This window comes from Pimephales promelas, chromosome 20, assembly GCF_988280905.1.
Source record: "Pimephales promelas chromosome 20, fPimPro1.hap1.1, whole genome shotgun sequence".
NCBI classification, from domain to species: domain Eukaryota; kingdom Metazoa; phylum Chordata; class Actinopteri; order Cypriniformes; family Leuciscidae; genus Pimephales; species Pimephales promelas.
The window spans coordinates 19,994,288-20,017,352 of NC_142788.1; the positions used below are offsets into that span (position 1 = coordinate 19,994,288).

Genomic DNA, 23,065 nt, shown 5'->3' on the forward strand with positions numbered 1-23,065 from the left:
ATTTGAGACTTGTGGTGTCAGTAGATGATGATAACGATAAGCAGGGACTCGTTTCCATTCATTTTTATGTGCATAAACCTTGGAAAATATCTTGTCGCACTATCTTGAATTATCGTCCATAAGTGCGTTGACATTTTCTGGCTCCACCAAGGTCAATGTATTGCGATTCCAACCCTGTATTTGTTTATTGCTCCTGTACTGTTTATCAGGGTTTCCATTGGAAAATTAGCTCTTGTCTCAGCCCACCCATAGAGTTGGCATTCTCAAATAACTCTATGCTACCCCTGTGCCAACCACTCTCAACCGCTCACCATAACTACTGTGCTTCAGTGAGTTTGTTGACATGGGTTATTGTTTTATTGAGTTTTTTCACATCACCGGAGTATGTTGTGACAGTATGGATGCGTCTTACAATGTGTATGTAGGTTTGTGTGTGTACTGTTCAAGACTTTTTTTCCAAGACATTTGATCAAATGTGTCAGTAAAGACAGTGTTACAAAAGGGTTACATTGAAGTGAAGACCTCGAGTCAACCTCTTGATGCTGTACCTTCAGTGTGTCTCCTTCGCTACCTCCTCCTACTCCTCATCATCATCATCTTCTTCCTCCCTTCGTGGCCCAGCACAGGCAGGCTGCCATGATGTAATTCCTGGGAAGGTTAGGTGGGGAGATATTTAAAGACCCTTGGCAGAGCTCTTTCCCAGCCCATTGATTCTGTCATTCACAGGCCAGGCTGACTCCGCTGTGTCTGGGACATCCGATAGGGGCGGTGCGGCCCCCTGAAAAAACTGGGGCAGCGGGCCGCATAAGTCCCTCACAAAGCCTCACAGAAAGGGTCCTGAAAGAGGACACCTCGAGAAGGATTAGTCACTCTCCCTCCCCTTGCTTACATTCTTTTCATCTTGTCCTATACAATCAGAGAGTAATGACATAATCACTCTAAAACCCAGTGTTTTGCCAGATTTGTCACTGCCAGAAAGCGTCAGTCGGGCTGGGGTCCAATGCAGGGTGACATTCATGGAGATGGAGATCATCTTTACAGGTATACACTCACCGGCCACTTTATTAGGTACCCCATGCTAGTAACGGGTTGGACCCCCTTTTGCCTTCAGAACTGCCTCAATTCTTCGTGGCATAGATTCAACAAGGTGCTGGAAGCATTCCTCAGGGAGTTTGGTCCATATTGACATGATGGCATCACACAGTTGCCGCAGATTTGTCGGCTGCACATCCATGATGCGAATCTCCCGTTCCACCACATCCCAAAGATGCTCTATTGGATTGAGATCTGGTGACTGTGGAGGCCATTTGAGTACAGCGAACTCATTGTCATGTTCAAGAAACCAGTCTGAGATGATTCCAGCTTTATGACATGGCGCATTATCCTGCTGAAAGTAGCCATCAGAAGTTGGGTACATTGTGGTCATAAAGGGATGGACATGGTCAGCAACAATACTCAGGTAGGCTGTGGCGTTGCAACGATGCTCAATTGGTACCAAGGGGCCCAAAGAGTGCCAAGAAAATATTCCCCACACCATGACACCACCACCACCAGCCTGAACCATTGATACAAGGCAGGATGGATCCATGCTTTCATGTTGTAGACGCCAAATTCTGACCCTACCATCCGAATGTCGCAGCAGAAATCGAGACTCATCAGACCAGGCAACGTTTTTCCAATCTTCTATTGTCCAATTTCGATGAGCTTGTGCAAATTGTAGCCTCAGTTTCCTGTTCTTAGCTGAAAGGAGTGGCACCCGGTGTGGTCTTCTGCTGCTGTAGCCCATCTGCCTCAAAGTTCGACGTACTGTGCGTTCAGAGATGCTCTTCTGCCCACCTTGGTTGTAACGGGTGGTTATTTGAGTCACTGTTGCCCTTCTATCAGCTCGAACCAGTCTGGCCATTCTCCTCTGACCTCTGGCATCAACAAGGCATTTCCGCCCACAGAACTGCCGCTCACTGGATGTTTTTTCTTTTTCGGACCATTCTCTGTAAACCCTAGAGATGGTTGTGCGTGAAAATCCCAGGAGATTAGCAGTTTCTGAAATACTCAGACCAGCCCTTCTGGCACCAACAATCATGCCACGTTCAAAGTCACTCAAATCACCTTTCTTCCCCATACTGATGCTCGGTTTGAACTGCAGGAGATTGTCTTGACCATGTCTACATGCCTAAATGCACTGAGTTGCCGCCATGTGATTGGCTGCTTAGAAATTAAGTGTTAACGAGCAGTTGGACAGGTGTACCTAATAAAGTGGCCGGTGAGTGTAGGTGGGACTTGTTGGATCCTTTCTTGGATATAACCAGGCCTTACTGGTTATCTCACCAAAAGACCAAAAGAGTAGCTCTGCAAGGGTAGAAATATTTTGTTTTGTTTGTTTATTTATCGATTTCTTTATTGACTGTGATCTTCCGATTCATTCTTAAAATCCCAGTATTGATCTATTAATCTGTGCTTAAACTGGCTTCATAAAAACGTACAGCACTTCACATCCTGTAGATCACAGCATTCCATTGAATTACTCACTTCACTGCTTTTTTAAATGTATTTTTTTCAATGTAATGAGTTAAAATGTTCCCTGTACCAGTGTTTCCTGCACCATTTCTCATTTACATTCAAACATTAATCTAATTGCGAGCTTGTGAATCTGAATCAGATCTAATCAGGAATCCATACCCAGCCCTACAAAAGAGTGAGCAGTGAATGGTGAGAGTGAGTTGGCTTCATAAATAAGAAAATTACTTGAATAATTGCAGAGAATATAAATATCCCAATAAAGGTTGGATATTTACTTGAACACTGGGCTTTTTAGGCCATTGGGTCATTCACATTAGGACACTGAGTATACAGGGATCCTAGGAACACCATGAACAGACATGGTACAAATAACTCAAGTAAAGAAATCTGCACATTTTTTTACTCTCTTATTGACACAACTTTGAACACATTCTCATCCCAAGACGTCATCTAACTGATGCTTTTGATCATACGTCAACATCCGACATTTTAGGGTACCCTTTAACGTCAGTTAGATGACGATCCTAGGGCGTCATCCAAATGACGCTTTACCTTTTGCGTCAGTTAGATGACGCTGGTAGGTTTAGGTCTGGGGTAGGGTTAGGGTTAGATAGCGTCATCTAAATGACGTTAAAGGGTACCCTAAAACGTCGGATGTTGACGTATGGTCAAACGCGTCAGTTAGATGACGTCTTGGGGTGAGAATGGGCTCAACTTTGCCAGTAACACTTCGTATGGACATCTCAAAGACATCTCTCTAGCTGACATTGAAATATTATGGGTTAAATAGATATGTACTTGATTTGTAATCGTACAATTGTCCTGTTTTTTGTCTTTTGAGTTCAAAATGACTTTCGCAATCTCAAAACCACAGGAGTTCTTTGCCATCTTGGAGAGTGCAGCATTAAGGTACATTGATGTAGATGTTTATCTGAAGCATTTCTCAGCTGTCCATTTGACCTACCACAGATAATAAGGGAAATGAGCACTAGCGCAAACTAGCTCAACGTTATAATTTGCACACAAAGCAGGTGTGAGGCTGCAATCAGACTCTCTTCAACTCTGACTTTTTATGGCGAGAGGAGGGCAGGATAATTCCTCAGTAGATCTCATAATAAGACTTGTGGCTCTCTCTCCCCTCACATGTCTTCACTAGCCAGGAATGCACACTTGATATACATATAAATATCTAAACAATGTTTACTCTGCTACGATGGCATGGAGCAGCGAGAGTTATTGAAACAACACAAAGCCTCATTACTTCGCCGCTTACGTGTTGGTTTTTTGAAGTTATGAGTGCATTCTGACGCACGCATGTTGTTGTGCTTGGTGCAAGTGAAGATAGAGAGTAAATTGAAATCAGGCGTCTTTGATGTCACTGTTTAATGACCTGTGGGTCTATAATGGGCGCATTTCCAGCGTTCCCCCCTGAGTAATAATAACAAAGCGGTTAACTGCCTGTTTCACTGCTCACGTAAGAATGTGATGAAAGAAGCTTTATGGTAACTGGCAAACAAATATTCAACATACATGCAAAAGAAAAACTCTATCTGTCGACCATTTGGAGTGTATTAGTTATCAGACCTTGTCCACAGGGAAGGAATTACAGAATAATGAGGCCTCGGTAATGAAATATACAGTGTTGCCGGGTCTGTTACCTGTTAAATGATGGCCTTTGAAGCTTTCTGCTGCTTGATATCCAGCCAAATAATCATTTCTCTTTCGTATCACTATGTTCTGAGTTCCAAAGCCGTAATGACTTGGTACCAAAAGAAACTGTAATTGCAGGTAAGAATCTGAGGTGTGGTGTGTGAATGCGACACGTCCATATAATCAAACCCATAAATCTGTGTACCGACCCATAAAGCTGTGTTTGGGAACATACCATCATCGCATTTTGTTCCCCCACACACACATACCGTGTTCATGATGAGTGATTACTGAAAAGTAATGTTGGTATACAGCAATATTGTGTGCCCCTCAGTGCTTTCTTTTGTTAGTGAGGATATGAGAAATGGTGGGGGAATTGGGAAATATTGGGTGCGTGAGATGTAGGATGCATGCATATCTGTATATCTTTCAATACGGTAAGGGGGATCCTTCCCCAAAGGCATGGGATTGGTAAAATCATCCACCCATGCATGGATGAATGCACAGACATGATACACCCTTCTAGAAACAACAATGATTTTGGGAAAGCCCTCAGTCACTCTTTCTCAGTGTGAAGCACCTGTATACTGTTTTTGCCAACTATTTCTGATGCATTTGTATTGCGTGCTGTCAACATGTGTTATTTCTTTGTAGTGTTGACAATAGTTTAAATCTTGAAAATCTGACTTTTGTTAATGTAAGTATTTTGATAAATGAATATTGACATTTGATTTGGGGGCTGATGACTTCTACAAAATTTTACACTTAGACCGATAAAGTTGTAATGGTATTGTAAATTTAACATACAGTAATTCTAGGTGTGTTACTGTAATGTCTGGTAAAATCTAGATCTTAGGTACAAAGAAAAAACTTTTTTTTTCTTCTTTATAAAATGTCACCAAACCTCATGACTTTGTTAGAACAGACCCAGTTTTTAATGTCTGGACTATTACTTGTCACAGAGTTAAAGGGTTAGTTCACCCAAATATGAAAATTAAGTCATTAAATACTCACCCCATGCTGTACCAACTCCACAAGACTTCGGAACACAAATGAAGATATTTTTGATTAAATTTGTGAGGTGGATCACTGCTACATAGGATGCCTAAGGGATCGAAACTTGATGGCCCAGAAAGTCATCGAAGAAAATGTTTAAATATTCCATGTGACTACAGTGGCTAAAGTCTACGTTTATGAAGCAACGAGAATATTATTGTGCGAAAAAAAAACAACAACAAAAATAACGACTATTCCTTTTCTTCCATGTGGGCCTGAGACAAGAGTTCAAGAGATTTTCACGACGCATGCGCGAGAATTGCGATCTACTTCAACTACTTCAGTTCAGTTCTTGCGCATGCGTCGTGGAAATCTCTTGAACTCTCATCTCAGGCCCACAAGGAAGAAAGGGAATAGTCGGATAAAGTCGTTATTTTTGTTTGTTTTTCCGCACAAAATATATTCTCGTCGCTTGATAAACTTATAGTTGAGCCACTGTAGTCACATGGAATATTTAAACATTTTCTTCGATGACTTTCTGGGCCATCAAGTTTCGATAGGCAGCCTATGTAGCAGTGATCCACCTCTCAAATTCAATCAAAAATATCTTCATTTGTGTTCCGAAGACGAACGAAGGTATTCATTTTTGGATGAACTAACCCTTTAATGTCAAGTAAAAACATTTTGTGTCTTTTCATACCTTCAAACTGTGTAATGAAATGGATATACGGCCTAGATGAGGTTACACGGTTTTTCACAATCAAACACCGCTGCATAATTGTTGATTGTGGCCTCAAGGCAGATTTTTATGGCTGTGTTTATGTTTGCTGTGGCGCGCTGCCATAAAAATAGTCTCTGACATTTCTCTCTGAAAATAAACCCATTTTCTTATTTTTTCCCCCTCTGTATGTTAAATGAGTAGTGAGCATTAAGACTTGTGGAGAAATTTTGCAAGCTAATTATTTGAAAACAGTTTAAATCTAAAAATAAGTCTGTTTAATAGGTAGCTGTTGGTAGTTTGCTATTTTGAAATTCCATTTTGGCGAACTCTCAGCACTAATAATAAGTGCACTATATAGATTGAATCGAATTGCCCTGGTGCTTTGTTCTGGTAAACCAAAAAAATTATAATTTAATTGCAGATTGACAAAAAAAAAAAAAAAAAACATTTGCAATTAAACAAACATTTGACATGCTACATGGAGAAATTACTTTATAATGACAGGGTTCTGCTTGCTCTTGTAGAAGAGTTAGCAGATACCTTTAAGCCACTTGTGGTTAGTTAGTGAACACTGATTTTTACCTCAAAGTGATAGTTTATCCAAAGATGAGATGTCTGTCATCATTTACTCAACCTCATGTCATTCCAAACCTGTCTGACTTTCTTTTTTGTGCAAAAATGTTTTTTTTCTGTTCCATACAATGAAAGTCATAGAATAATGACTTTTTTTGGACCCCATTGAATTTTATGGTATGGATAAAAGCAGAAAGATTCTTTAAAGTGAATTATTTTGTTTTTTCAACAGAAGAAAGGAAAGTTTGGAACGACATGAGGGTAAGTAAATGACTTAGGTGGACTTTTTAAAAAAAATGTACAAAATATTTTATGCAGCAGTATACTGTTGATCTATTTATATGAAAAGGAGGGACTTTGTGTCTGCTTAGTGGTTTTAGGGTTTACTCATAAGCCATTATTTTCTCAGCTTTCAGACTCATCGAAACTCTTTTTTACTCAGTCTCTAATGGAGCATTTGGCAGCTTTGCTTCACAAAGCTCTGCTGTTTTAACAGCCCCAAAACAAACTCATCAGAGAAAAATCCACCTCAGTGGTATGCTGAGATAATAACAGCTTGCCATGATCTGTCATGATCTGAAATACTTCAGCATATAGGGCTTTTCATACAAGCCATGCTACCGCTGTCAACCGAATCGACTGTGTACACAGCGCTCTGAAATATTGGAAAGTTTATCGCACTGAGCAAACCACTGCACATTCCATATCAGCCTATAAGTCTCTGTGAAAATGTTCCCTTTGTATCCAAAAAAAAAAAAAAAACATTTCAGAGACCTTTAGCAGCACTGGTCTTGCTTAGAGTGACAGAATTATTGTTTTCTGACAGTCAGATCAGAGAATGGTTACTTTTTTGAGAAGAGAACATGAGGGAACATGATAAAATTAGATTACGCGGATATAGATGTGTCTCCACAAACTTCTACGACATTTCCAAGCAGCAACTTCAGGCAAGTTAATCCTTGTCTTGACAGAATTATGGATCCTCCCCATGCACCATCTGATCCAACTCTGATTATTCGAAGTGTTAATGGAAGTTCTTCGTATATTTTGAAGTGAAGGTGAAGGTGTTGACTCTTCCACCTTGCAAATCTTGTGGAAACTGATCGTAACTCTGTTCTGTTGATGAAGGTGGTCCCCCTCAAGCTTTAAGTTAGCTTCCATGCTAGCATCTGTGGCTTGTGCTATTTGGCACAGGAAATTAAACAACTTAATGAACCCGCCAAAGTAGATATTGATTCTTATTAGAACCGCGTTGAATCAACAGAATTAAGGGGACTTCATGACCTAAGAGTTTATTCTTTTTGGTAATATTAGAATCCTGCAGGTCATTTTTTGGCACTGCTAACCAGCTCTGTGCTGCTTTGCCTTTGACATACAGTAATGCACTTTATATACAGTATACAGTCTGTGTTTATAAAACATTCCATAAAAGACAATGGAAATCACGTCTTCTCCCTGTGTTTGGGCAAGATCTGAAGGATTGCCTTTTGCTGTAACAGTATCTATACAAATCTTCAGGCTCTTAATTCACAACAATAACACTCAGACATCCAACATGCGTGAGGCTTGTGTCCGAGTTAAGTTGTTTATTTTGTCTCCTGTCATGAAAGAAGAAAAAAATTACACCCAAGCTAAATTATGAGCTCCTCTCATTCTAGTACGTATAAGAAAAACAAGGGGTTACTTTGTTACAGCTTAACGTGAGGCGAGTCTTTCTGTGAAGAGATGCAGCATGTTAGTATAACAGATAAGTGATCCAGGTCTTGGTGCCAAACCTAAACAAATTCCATTTCAGACAGCTCACCTCTACAACTTGTCTCTATCTCGACCACAGTCATTTGAAATTTAGGGAAGGGCTCAAGGAGATTCAATTCATAGTTGTGGTTACTGGAATTTATAAAGCCTTGTGTTTCATCTAAATGAAAACATTGTCAGCTTTTCTGTATTCAGTGGTTAGTAATAATTATGTGTATATAAATATTTATATTGCACATTTATAAAAATTATTTAATATTTAGTTTGGTATTCTGGAGAAGTGTACATTTTTGGTATAGTGTATCAACATGTTATCAATTAAATGTCAAAGTAAACAAAAACATACAGTACTTGAATGAAAGTTTTAACTTTTCAAAGTAAAAAGTATATATTTTTCTTAGCTTTTGAAATTGATACAATTTCATGAACAAACAGCGCTATGTAAGCAATGTTTTAGTGTATTGACTTTCTTGAAGGTCTTTAGAATGCATCATATGAGAAAGATGTACACTATGTAACTTTTTCGTCTAGGGGTTAAAAAACAAACCTTCATGCATTTTGTGGAAGAACATTGTTTTGGTTGTGCTTTGGATCTGTGCGGATGAAAATGGTTATCATACTGCTCGTAAAAGATTCTGTACTAGGCTTAAGAGATTTAGATTTAGAGACCAGTTTAGATGGAAGTGATCTCAAGCTGACTAGCTGAAGACGTTACTGTAGCTGTACACATTAATAGACACGGCACATCCTTTAAAATAAATTCCAGTACAGCGCTAACCCATAATGAAATGACCCTTCACAATAGACGTGAAGGCGTCATCTAACTGACACTTTTGACCATGCGTCTAAATTCGACGCACATGGCAACCTTTAAGGGGGTCGCTGTGCTTCTTGTCCGGTGTGCGACCCCCCTTCCCCCTTCAGCATCAGTTAGATGACGCGGGTCAGCGTCAGTTAGATGACGCAGATTAGGTCTGGGGTAGGGTTAGGGTTAGACCACTAGGAGACGCATCTCATATTGACGCTAAAGGGTGCCATGTGCGTCAGATGTTGACGCATGGTCAAAAGCATCAGTTAGATGACGCCTTGGGATGAGAACGGGCTGCAATAGATTAACAAATGACCATAGTTGCAGTGTCCATTTATAATTTAAATTTTACCTTTAGCTTGTTATTAGCTCATTAATATTTAATACATTTGTATATAATATTATTCACTCACGTTATATATTTATTTTAATGAATGAATTTATTTATTTTAATGAATTCAATAATTTTAGATAGTAGTAATAATAATAATGATTTAGATCATAATGACCATGCAGTCAAATTTTAAAGATCATTGTTGGATTTTTATCTTATAAGTAGCTGAGTAAAAGTACATCTATTTAGTCTCTGTTTTTTTGTTGTAAACATTCACCAAAATATTACTTCATTACTACTTCAGGGAGATGATGTAAAATGACTCATGTACATCACATCCATTCAAACATTGGCCTCTTTCCACCAGAGAGCCGTCTTAGCCGTCCATTTTTATTTCAAATTCTGAATGCCGCTGACTAGAAAGTAGCTCAAATTGTAGCATCTCCCAGAAAAAAGGGGGAGATGTCATTGGCTTGGTTGATGATTGTTCATTCCAGTGTGGGATTTAGAGGGTTCAAACTCTTGCCAAATAGAATGAGTTATATCAGAGATTGCATATTTGATAACCTCTCTTTGAGTTGGATCTAGCTACCTCTGAGAAATAAACTTCAGGCTCTGAGAGCTTACTGAAAAGAAGAAGCCAGCAATGTTTCCACTGAAAGCCACTGTATGTGTTGCAAAAAGAAACCCACAGTATAATGCAACATGTCACGGGCTTCTCATTTTTTGGTGAACATTAATGTTGTGCTCATGGAAACTTGTTGAGAGAGATCAATTTAGAAAGGCTGTTTATTTTTCACAGACCCTACTGGGCAAAATTTACGTAGCACCTGGAGAAATACTGAGAAGGAGTAATTAAGCAAAGGGTAAAGTCCTCAGTAGAAAATTTGAGTGAGTGTGTTTGGCATGAGGTAGTGCTACATGCCACAAAAAAGACCTAGTTCTTTACTGCACTGTGCAACCTGCCTTGATGTCTGGCACCATTTAATAGCATCTTTAGGCACAATTTTCCTGTGTGGGGTTATAAGCAGAAATTATGACTCATTGGATGTTGTTATGTAGCTACGATTCTCTGCTCGCAATGGCAACTGAAGAAGGTCTCTGGCATAAATATCTGATAAATCACAGTTACTTCTCCCAATGACTCATCAAATATGAAACTGGGAGTAGCATATTGTGCATATGCTCTGACGTGTACGCTAACCAAACTTTGATTATGAGAATTTTTCAATTGTGCGTCATATCCACATACTTGAAATACTTAAGAGTTATACAGAAAAACTACAACAACATGCATGTCATTTAATATTTTCTTCTTATTCTTTCTTGCTCAGCAGGTCAGTGAGAACCAGAGAGTGGACCCTCTTGGATCATGGATGGATTTTGTGAAGAGGCCTGTGGGCAACTTTCCCGGAAAATGTCGAAAACGAAAACGGCCACTGGTGAGGAAGTCTTTACAATCACATATTATCAAATGTCAAAGTCATAACTGACAGTAACACATGAGACAAAGCTGAAATTGCGGAAAAGAGCGGAATTTTCATTCACCGTACAATTCTTGTAAATCAATAAAAAGCAATATGAGAATGTTTAGTTACATCAGATAAATTATGTTTGCAGTTGTAGTGTGCCGACTTTTTTTATTGAACATATAGTCTTTTTGCCCATTCACTTACAGTGTTGGTTTTAGGGGATGTGCAATTGTGCATGCTTTTTTGTACTTTAGTAAAAACGTTTTGCTTGTTGCTTACCAACATGATGTACTCACTGTAAGACATTGCATATATTTTGTGAGTGCCAATTAATAAAAACAGTAGCTGGAGACTAATCGTTAGGTGACTTAACAAGCACAATTGCAGACGTATCACACTTCAGAAAGGCTGAGTTTGTCATTTTGAGTTATCCTGACTCAGCCATTATTTTCGAGAATCAGACAACCGCTTTTGATTCACTAAAAAGAACTGGCTCATTCGCTTGGGAATTGAACTAAAACTGTTGCTTGATGTAGATTCAGTAGCGATATTGCGGTAGGAAGTCAGAGTAATTTGATTCTGTCCACATATACATGTGCGAGAACCATTAATGGAGCCGAAAGTCATTCAGTGCAGATATCTTTTCTTTTAATGAGTGAGAATTAACTTTTAATGTATAATTTATCTCTACCAGAGAATTTGTAATGTATTGCATAATACATTGCTTAACCTGTTAACTGTCACCCCCCCTTTTTTGAATAGACATGAAAATGCACATTTCGAACTTAAATGGCTGTAATTCAAGAATGCTTTGGAATATAGACATATGATTGGTCTTGTTTTAAAGAAGACATTTGGCAGATTTTTGTAGAAGTGAAATAAATTAAGAAAGTGAAACAGAAAAAAAGTTATAGAAGTTTGAGTTTATGGAAATGTACAAAGTAAAAATATTAATTATTCATATTTTACATAAAATATATATTTTCAAAACCTGGGCTACTCTAAAATGGCAGAAAGATCAAAGCCAAAAATCTGAACAAGTTGTGTTTCAAATTTTAGGTTGATATCTCAAAAAATGAGCTTTCAGTAAGATTTTGTTTGAGCGCAGTACCAAACTTTTTCACTAGGGCACAATCAGACTCCATTACTGCCCATATAAGGGCGCCTGCATTTCCATTCGTGTTTTGAGTGATATGAACCATTATTTTCACAATTTTCATACAATTTCTGAAGTAGAGATCCTATTCAGAAGTAGCATGGGAAGTTTGGCAGATTTTGATATGAAGTGAACCTCTAAGAAACACGTACATAGAACACGCATGCAAGTCATAGTTAGCTGCCACGTCACAAATGGTGAATTTATTATTTTTTTCTTGATATTTCAAACTTTTCAGACCTTTTTTTTCCAAAATAATTGAATGGATTCTATCTTTTGAACTTTTGGCATGAAAACAAACTGAGATATCTACCATTTTTTCATGATTTTTCATGTTTACTGCTATTTTAAAATAAAGGTCTGAACACGCCTTATGAGTATGAAAATATTCTTGTTTTATATTGATAAATTATGGCTCCTCTGTAATATATTTTGAAAATCAGTCACCAAATATGGAAACTAGAGATTGTAAGCTTTTAAATGATATATAGTTTGTCAATATTATTTAAGGTATTTACTAAGATATTATTGTTTTAAAAATATAGTGGCAAACGTCCCACCTGTGGGATGGTGACAGTTAAGTGGTTAAGACATTTCAAGTTTTAACACGTCATTACATAAAGTGAGTTGGTCTTTTGAGAATTCAACTTTGAGTCTTGATGAGGTTGAATTAAAATTATACAACAATTATATTTTTTTGACTATCAGCCTGGTCCCCCGGGCCCTCCTGGTCCTCCGGGGCCTCAGGGACCCCCAGGATCCCCTGGGGCAGAGGTCACTCAAGAAGTCTTGCTGCAAGAGTTCAAAGAACTGATCAGAGGTGAGGACCCACAATACAATAATATGTAAATCTCACCAAATGACCGTCATGTTTCAGATTTGTAATCAAGGGGCTATCATGCAGATTAGCCGGACATTAGCACAGACACTCAGTGATGAGGTGTCTAACTGCGTGCAGTGATGTGTCTACTTGTGATCTGCTTGAACAGAGGCCACAGAGCGGCGAGCTGCAGTGGATAGGCCCAATGAACCCAGTCAGCTGCCCACGGCTCTGATTACTCTTGAGGGAATGACCTCCTACAGGAGAATTGAGGAAGCCTTTCACTGCAAACTCAAAGGCCCTGTCATTGTGGACAAAAAGACTCTGGCAGAGTTGCAGAACTTTCAGACAGTAAGTGCCTGCAAGGTCCAAAACTTTTTGCAACATCAGCCAAAGATGGGTGAATCGAGTACATTTATTGGCCAAAAATGTTTGGTACAGGGCAAAGCAACTGCATAGAAATGGGAATTGTACATTTTGAAAAATGTGTGTTTGAAATGAATTTTTCACAGTCTTTTTAGAGATGGCATAAATGCATGGTAAGAAAAATTATGTGTCACATGAAAAACCTGTCAGTAACTTTGCTAATTTAAAGGCACAATATGTAAGATTTTTTTATTAAAATATCCAAAAACCACTAGAACAATGTTATATGTTTTGTCGACTTGTGTACTTGTGTAACAATGTTTAAATCCAGAGAAATTAGCTATTTTAACCTATGTAACGGCCCATGTCATTGCGTCACCACGCATATCCACGTTACCCTCAATTTACGGTTTTACTTTCATAGAAACCATGGAAACACCAAATAAGTTTTAATATATATTTCGCGTTTTAGACAGGTGGGCAACTGTTTGGATACCTTTACCGACAGAAAACGAATTATTGTTATATAGCTCAACACGGTTAGTTTTAATGTTTAAATCTCTTGTTTTCTTGATTTACCACGAGTAACATGTTTGTACCATGCCTCAGAGACAACACTATTCAGTTAAGTGGCTAGCATAATATATCAAGAGCTTTATTTGTAATACAGCATTTTCTCTACCATACAATATTATTTCAAATTTAGCAACACAAGTCATCCAGCATGTATTAATATTAAATTCTAATACTGATCTACCTTACTGCATTGTGTAACAAGTGTCTCGTTGTAGCCACCGATCAAACACACAGAGTAACGTTAACATAACATTCAACAAATTGGATTGTTTTGACCATGTAAAACACAATTTTGTCAAATAGAGCGACCTGTATAATTTGAGAACATTATTAAAGACTAGATAACTGTGAATGAACAGTCTATTAATGTTACTAGATAAATGTGAGATTTTGAGTGTTCAACTCATGTTCAACATTGTTCTCTTCTTCTTCTTCTTCTTCTTCGTCTTTTGCTTACAGTTCTATCCCCGCCACAAATGATTTAAACACAATTAGGTTTATATATAGATCTTTAATATCAAACAAAGAAGAAAAAAAATATATTGAGCATATTAGTGTTGACAGCCCAAACAAAAGAAGGAAACAATGTGTTACAAAACTTAGGAGCAGAAAATTGACACTAATGCCACTTCGAGTGAGCATTCCAGTGATTTAGAAACAGTCATTTACAGTAAATGATACGATTTCCAAAGTGCACATGTGATCGTCTCTTTGTGGTAGCGGGTTCAGCTTTCGCCAGAACGTAAAAAAATCCAGTCTGTTGCAAATAATTTCAAATTGGTTTATTTTGTCATCGTTCCATTTGGCTTCTTCGCTGTGACAGTTTTACAGAATACTAAACACCAATTCGAAACGCTTCCAACATGTCTGCGTTCAAACTGAAATGTGTAATTTATGCATCAAACTGAATGGCAAAAACTCAGTTTGGTGAAGCTGTCTGCCATTGGTCAATAAAACAGATAGCCCCACCCATTCAGCTTTAATTACACAGCTGAATTAAAGACACATGTGAGGGTAATCTTATGATTGGCTCTTGTCATATGAACAACGGTGACGACACACTGGATTGGCCGAAAGTTTACTCACGTTTACCCTCCTCCTAACAAATGTATCCTTTTTCAAATACATTGCTTTCTTGGTGGTGTACAAAAGGTACTCTGTGTGAGGTTTTGGACCAGTGAGAGGTGTGTATAAAAATAGACACCACCATTTAAAACAGCATGCTGTTTTAAGGAAGAGCTTTACCCTGTGGCATTCTGATCAGCCAAGGACACACACTAAAATCCATGTTATTTGTTAACCGTTCTATACAGCAGCTACGGAAAAAAAATTCCACTGATTAATGTAGACAAGATTCACTCTAAGCTAATTTAAACTTTCCATATTAGAGAAATTCATCTCTCAAATCTGTCAAATGGATGAAATAACTGTTGCAAATGTCAATGCAAAGTTTTATCCATCCACATGTCAAATGAATTCACGTTCTTCTCACATATCTGTTTGGATCGGACATGTATGAAAGGCATTCATTGTGTGTGTTCAAAGCTGACAGCACACACACACACACACACACACACACACACACACACACACACACACAGTGTTTAGCACACTAATCGGAGGACTCATTATAAAAGCGTCTGAGTCTGGAACTCTTGGTGGGTTCTGGAGGCGTAATGCAGAATAATGTGGTCTGGCATGGCTGCAGTGCGCAGTTATGATCAAAAACAGAATCGGAGGATTCTTGGCAGATGTCTACATATTTCTAGCCATTTAATGGTTATGTGCTCCCAAACTGAGCCCTAAAACTGGTATATTTTATAATGCTGTATGTGGGATGCTTTGATTTGCATGTGAGTTTATAAGAGCAACAATTCTGCTGAAAAACATATTCTTGAGATGCTTGGAAGGCTAGTCAGCAATTTACGTATCGGATTTTCAGATAGAGAGAGTGAGCGGTGTTGATGTTGTTTGAGAAAAGGTTATTAGGTGTGTTTATGGTAAGCCCTCTATAATTCTCACCTGTTTCATACCTTCAGCCTCCTGCCAAAGGTGCCTTCCTCAGAGGGACGGGGATGGATCAGTCCACTGGCCGATTTACAGCTCCTGTAACTGGAATTTATCAGTTTTCTGCCAATGTTCATATTGGTAAGGAAAGGTTGAAAGGTTCATATCACCCAGTAAATATTCTGTCTTTATTAATCTTTTGGGTTTTTTTTGCCGGTTTCAGTGTGAGGTTTTGGGGGTATTATAATGATTAGCAGTTTGATTAATGATAATCAGGCATCATTTGTTCTTAAAGATTAAACAGAAGAACATGGGAGCGATTATCATGGATGAACTACTAAAATGTTGACAATTTACAGTGATTTTAAGGTATATTTAGTTACGGATGATACACCATATGGATATACCAGTATACTTTAAAATAATAATATATTATTATATTTCAGTTACATTTTTTTTTTTAAATAAGTCTCTTATGCTCACCAAGGCTGTTTTATATATTTTATATATTAATATATTTATTTTTTCCGGTTTTTAGGATCACATGATACTTCAAATATTATTCTAAAATAAATTCAGTGTGAAATATTTTTTATTGTTATTAGTTTTGTGGAAACTGATATTTACCGAATATATTACAGAATTTCCACAAAAGTGTGAATTTCTTTTTTATGCTGAACACAAAAGAACATATTTTGATGAATATGGGTAAAAAATAACTGTTGATGAGCCCCATTGACGTCCATAGTATTTTTGTTTCCATACCATGGAAGTCAATGAGGCCCGTCAATGGTTTTGGCTACCCATATTCTTCAAAAATATCTTCTTTTGTGTTCAGCAGAAGAAACAAATTCATACAGGTTTGGAACAACTTGAAGTTGAGTAAGTGCTGACAAAATTGTCCTTTTTGGGCGAGCTATCCCTTTGATGCATCTTTGAGTATTAATTTCTAAAAAAAAAACTTACCTTACCTTAACCAAACCTTGTGAACAGTATGATGGATATGGATATGGAAAAAAGCGTCTAAAAAATGTTTACATTGAAATGACTTTGGATAGAGGCTTTATCTGCCAAACCATAAGAAAGATTAATGGAAAATTCTGTTTCTCGGCTATAAACACGAATTGCATTGAGTGCAAATTAATATTTCACTGTCATCTCTATCAGAAGGTGCCATCATATAATGGATGTGTTTCAGACTTGGCACATTCTCAACAGATGGATTGCATTCCCTTGAAACTTGCATTCCAACCGTTCTGCATTTGTTTGCTGAGATTGAGGGTGTCTTGCACAATCTCGCATGCTTAAAAAGCTAAAGAAAAAAAAATGCTGTGCCTGAAAGCGCACACTCGTATTTTGTTTTTGTTGCTTGATGCTTTAAAAAAAGGGTCCAGTGATCCTGTTGACTTCATCCATGGTTTCAGAGGCAATGCTTATGTGGAGTTACACTGAAATAAGCCCCAGGGACCCTGAATGCAAAACTCTTCTAAGCTGTGGCGCCAACATGCATCTCCGGGAAAAGAAATTGGCTCTCTGCAGTAGACTGTGGCAGAAAATCAACATCCCCAAACAAATTCACAAATCCACTGCAGACTTATAGAAGAGACCAATATTTAGACGCGGCTGGAGGTCAAACATGACTGGCTGTGGCATCATGTGCTCCAGATACAAACTCTGTCAAACAACATTTCGACAGCCTTTACTCTTCATACAACAGTTTGTAGTGCATGTCTGAAGAAAATATACATATTTTTTTTTTGTCATTTGTGTTCTTTCTTGCAGACCACACTGAGGTGAAGAGAAGTAAGAACCAGCTGAGAGCCAGAGACAATGTCCGAGTTTTGATCTGCATTGAATCCCTCTGCCACAGATATACGTAAGTTTGGTCACATTTCTCACATTAAAAGGATAGTTCACCTAAAATTTTAAATTCTAACATCATTAACTCACCCTCATGTCATTCTTCTCTGAAAAACAAAAGAAAATGTTTTGTTTGTTTTATATACTTTTTCACGCAATTACAATAAATAGAGACTGAAGCTTTTAAGCTTAAAAAATGATACCCCTATAAAAGTATTAATAAAAGGGTCCATACAACTTGTGCGCTATATTACAAGACTTGTAAAGATATATTTGTTGACATTGACAAAAAGACTTTTGTCATTATTTTCTGACAATCTTGACATCTGGCCTGGCTGTTGAGAGAAGCGGCCATGTTGGATTAATGAATGACTCATTCAAACTTTATGTAGAGTAATTAACTCTTTACCGTTCTATATTAATGCGCTCTTATTGAAGAGCACATACACATATGTCACTCCACTTTGCATCAGGTGGTTCTTTGCCCCCACTTCATGCATTAAAATAATTTAATGCACAGCTAGCATACATATTGCATTTTATTCATACATCAAAATATTCTGGGGGCCCTGAATTTTTTGTAAAAAATAACCAAAAACGCTGGCAGGGAAAGAGTTAATGTGTTCAAATTCTAGTATGTATCTGACTGGCCACACAAAGTGTCTTGTGAGTTTTGGTGATATCAGAACTTTCAGGTCAGTTCTGGATAGCAAAACGATCCAGGAGAAAATCTGACACCAGCAATTTTGCAAGGAAAGTTATTATGATTACATGATGTCTAATTTACCCTCAAGTGGTCTATTTATTAACACTCGATTTTGTGCCCGTTGTCCACAGACCACATCCACATCAATATAAATTCATGACTCAGACTCAGAGGAATACATCGCTCATGATGAAAATTAGTATTTTTCTTGAGCTTCTTTTTACATTCATTGCATGTGGTTTTTATTTCAGTGGCTTAAGCGTGTGAGTGCATGTCATAAAAATCCTCTTTCACAAATCAAACAAAAATTAATTTACTTGAAAGAGAAAAAAAGACTAAGTACTAAGTAACGGGGTATACATGAGATGGAGAAGGGGGAACGGGGGTGGCAGATCTGGATAAACTCTCTTCCAGTGTTTGCTGGTCGTTAGCGGGTTTTTTTTTTGCGCTTTGTGAGTAACGCATGGGCTGTAAAGCATGTTGTCTGTTCAAACTTGTGTGGAAACCAGCAAGGCATTTCCTGTGTTAAAGTGAAGCAGGCCTTTAAAAAATGTCCTCTCACCTTCAGTCTGGTCCTTGTCACCTTAGTAACCTTTTCCGCCACCTTTGACTCGTGGGGTCCCTGTTGGTCTTAGCAGATAAATCTTTAAATGTATTGCTTGATAGATCTAGGATATGATAGGAAATAATGCATTTTTAGGAATTAGTCATTTTTATCAATGTATTTTTATAACGAAATATAAATTTATATTTTTTTGAATAACTTTAAAACTGTGCCATGACTTACACAAAACATCTGTCAGCAAAAATATGATGGCATTAATTCCCAATTATACTATATCTTTTGCATATAAAATAAAAAACAATAAAAGATTAAATAAAAAAAATGATTAAAGGTGCATTGTGCAACATTTCATGTTAAAAATACCTTTTCTAACCCATGAATGCTTAAACAATTGCCTGATGGGCTGATGTGCATTAATCCTGTCCAGTAAAATAAATAAGAGGGATTCGGGACGGAATTTCAGACTAAGAGTGACGTCATGAGCGTTCCCGCTCACCTGGCTATGTCTGGCAGGTTTGTGTATTCGCCGCCATTCTCCGTATCAGCGAAGACAACTCAAGCGACAAAAGTTTAGTCAACTTTCAACAAAAGTAGAAGATGGATTCAAAGAGACCAGCTTGTAGTTCATTCCAAACCCCAACGCGAACTCCACCTAAGACAAAGAAAATAAAACTTCTGTCTAGTGGCAGGCGTCGGAATAAGACGAGAGTCAACATCGGGAACGCTTTCAACAAATGGAGAGATCTCCGGTCTGCTCTTGGGCTAAAACGGGATTCTATACAAAGTAATAACTTATATTGTGTTTCCATAATAATACAATCATAAGTGGATACAGTAAGCACATAAAACAGTTCAACATGGAGATAGATGGAAACAAAAACAAAAAGTTTTCTACTACCCCCGTTTCCCCCTCACACATAAGCGTGTAATTTACTCAAATGCCTTTCCTTTTATATATTTAAAATGACTTGCAGATTTATAACTTTATTACCTCTAAAGACATTATGATAGTAACAAAAGATTTGTGCGGTTGATGCTGCTTTGGTAATATGAACAGCTCGTGCAAGCGTGCGTGTGGTCCATGAGCGTGCACACCTCTGGTTGCAGTTTCGCTTGTCGCCAGAGGGGGCATAGTTCTGCAAAAACTCATAGACTTGCGCAATGCACCTTTAGATTAAATTATGGCACTATGGCCTAACCAATGCAGTTCTTTCTAATTTTGGACATGAGAATCTGTGAACTGTCCCATAAATTGCATTCAAGTGGAAGATTTGAAAAGAGCTGGTTCAGTGATCAGAATGATTTAATGATCTCACAAACATTTCCATCAGAAATTGCTAGTAAATATCAAAAGACAAATACAAAATTAATGGAAACACATTTTATTGATTTGTGAAGTCTACAAATGAATCATTTGTTCGCTCATAATATTTCTACCGTTGTGCAGATCCTTGGAAATGATTGTTGGCCTTGAGAGTAACAGCAAGATCTTTACAGTATCTGTCCATGGACTGCTGGAACTTCAGGTAAGAGTTAAACACACTCCACTCAGTTTAATGCAGTTTCACTGTATCTTCATAATAAAAATCTAGTGCTTCTACTGCTGTTTACTCGGTTTCTGGCGCTGAACTCTTGAAAAAAGCTAGTTAAGACAACAAAATTGATTCATTAAATGATAAGCTATTTCCTCACAAAAGCAGTTTATTCACTCTAAACAATGCTGGGTTGTTTTAACCCAAATTTGTATCAAATATGGACAAACCCAATGTTGGGTTAAAAAAACAACTTCAGCTTTCACTTTCAACTGTAATTTTTTTAATTATATTTTTAATCCAACATTTGGGTTTGTCCATATTTTATCCAAATTTGGGTTGAAACAACCCAGCATTTTTTTAGAGTGTTCAGTGTAGTGAAGCCTCTTCTCCATTGACATCCATTAAAAAAAAAAAACAGCCTCTGGTCTCCTGCGTACCGGCGCAGAGTCAGCATTATCCGTTACGGTTTGTTGGCTAAAGGTTGCAGGTTTGCCTTCTATGCATTTGGTGGCCCTCTAGGGCCACGTTGGTATTTAGCGAAACGAATATTTTCCCCCTCTCCATTTTCAGTAATAACATCGTTCACACGCCCGCATAAATACGCCATCGAGCGCCATCATAACTATGCCAAACCTATTGGCGGCAGTGTAGGGGTTAAGGATAAAGCCATGCAAGCCAATCAGAATCGACAAGAGAGAACCTAAAACCCCGTTTCTCCCAGTTCACACGACAACACATAACCAGCGTTTTCAGAAATCTCCACTTTGGCCGGAGTTTTTAGAAATAATCGTTTTTCTGTGATAAAAACGGGGTTTTCGTGTAAACTAGAGGCCAATCCGCAGGGAAATCTCCAAAATATCTTACTGAATAACCTTTTTTTATCCATTTCCATGAAATTGTAGATTAAAATGTGTTGCAGATGGCAATTCACATTGAATAAATATTGTGATGTTTTCTTTCAAACAGGCCGGGCAGTACACCTCCATATTTGTGGACAATGCAGCTGGAGCATCGATCACAATACAGAACGGCTCAGATTTCATGGGCATGTTGTTGGGGGTATAGCCTTGTTTTACAGCCAGACTATATCTGGCAGGCCACAAAAGACTGCATTGCTTCTCTTCGGACTATCTCCCAGCACCATATATCCTCATGAGACAATATTTGACTGCCACAAAGCTCTTGATTTGTTCATGGAAGAGACATGGACATATTAATACCCACAAAGCAGAGACAGTTGGATGCAAAACTGAAAGACTTTTTTACAGAGGATTCACAGTGAGGTTTTTACCTCTTCAGAAAGATCATTTCTCACTGTTTTTACTCTCTTATTTTGTGATATATAGATGTATACAAAGAGATTTTTGTACTTTGACATTGTGTTATGCCCTTCTTAACAAATAGTGTTTATATACAGAGTGTTTATTTACACGACTTGTTTTCTACGATGAGAGGTTTCCTACAATACAAGAGCTAATTTGGATTTATCTTAAGGAATTTATGATCTTTTGGAGTTGTTACCCAAAATACACACATACGTTTATACATTCATGCCTGTATTTTTTTATATATATAACAAGCCTGACAGTTTTTATTTACTATGCAGCTCCAAAAAGTATGTTGTAGTGACTTGATTATTGATAAAAGAACAGATTTTCCGTTATACTCGGCCAAAAGAAGGAAACAGCCAAATATGAGAAAAGAAACAAGATGGATGACTCAGTCTATTTTTACGTTCAATCGCTAACAGTCCCAAACAATAGCGTTTATCCGAGCGTGTGTGTTTGTGAGTGTGTGTTTGGAAAGCTGCTGCCATGATCGATTAGACATGTTAAGAGTCCTGCTGAGTTTTCGTTTTGTTTACCGCAATGCCAAATACGTCATCCGAATGCTCAGTTTTTCACGTTGCCATGGAAGTTTATTCTTTGAGATGTGTTGCTCTTCTACCTTTTTTCCAAATGTCTTCTATTTTATTCACTTCAGTGAATCCAGAAATTAAGATGCACATATACTGTACGTATATTAGCATATTTGCCATACAAATTATTTATGTTTAAATGTATCTGCCAATTAAAATAGATTTATTTTTTTAATTGGCGTCTAGCCTTCCAGTAGATCTCAATACAAGTGAAAATAATGTAGCTAAGCAGACCTGTTTAAACATACAGTATTTGCTTGTATTGTGGTGTAATGGAAATGAAAGTATATTCAATAAATGTAAAATATATCTATTCACCTGGGCCTGCTTGCGGTTGACTCCAAATGACTTTTATGAGCTTTGAAATCTTGCTAACGTTCGTAATTCTCTGCTCGATAAAGCAGGCAGCACGTAGGCCTACTCCCGGTGCTGCACGAAGAAGCTCATGGAAAATATTCTTTGCTGCGGTAGTGTGGAAAATGCTTCTTTGCATCATTTGCATTGTAAATAATCCAGGATACCTCAAATACCTTGGCAAATAAGAGCAAGTCTGACAGACTGATGGTGGCATGGCACCTGGGCACACTGAAGAGTGATCTCTGAAAAATCAAATCATTTAAGTGTCATTTAACCTTGTCATCAAGTGTCATTTAGAACGTCACATGCAAAAACGACATTCACAGTTGCACAGATACTCAAGGTTTCTTCTACAAGACATGTGGTTTCGTAG

At 37.8% G+C, this 23,065-nt stretch overlaps 1 protein-coding gene across 6 annotated transcripts in view; it reads left to right on the forward strand.

The window, feature by feature from the left end:
• The window catches only part of c1qtnf12 (C1q and TNF related 12), a 28,058-nt gene extending 5,410 nt beyond the window's left edge, over positions 1 to 22,648 (forward strand). For 5 of the 6 annotated variants that reach the window (XM_089124574.1, XM_039652357.2, XM_089124575.1 and 2 more), the window contains 7 exons: positions 10,689 to 10,796; positions 12,691 to 12,802; positions 12,972 to 13,153; positions 15,784 to 15,892; positions 17,534 to 17,627; positions 20,330 to 20,408; positions 21,384 to 22,648. In XM_089124574.1, the coding sequence (XP_088980700.1) occupies positions 10,689 to 10,796; positions 12,691 to 12,802; positions 12,972 to 13,153; positions 15,784 to 15,892; positions 17,534 to 17,627; positions 20,330 to 20,408; positions 21,384 to 21,482 (783 nt within the window). In that variant the 3' untranslated portion in view covers positions 21,483 to 22,648. The remainder of the gene's footprint in view (positions 1 to 10,688; positions 10,797 to 12,690; positions 12,803 to 12,971; positions 13,154 to 15,783; positions 15,893 to 17,533; positions 17,628 to 20,329; positions 20,409 to 21,383) is intronic. The other variant, XM_039652358.2, reaches the window with a different exon arrangement.
• The last annotated feature ends 417 nt before the right edge of the window (positions 22,649 to 23,065 follow it).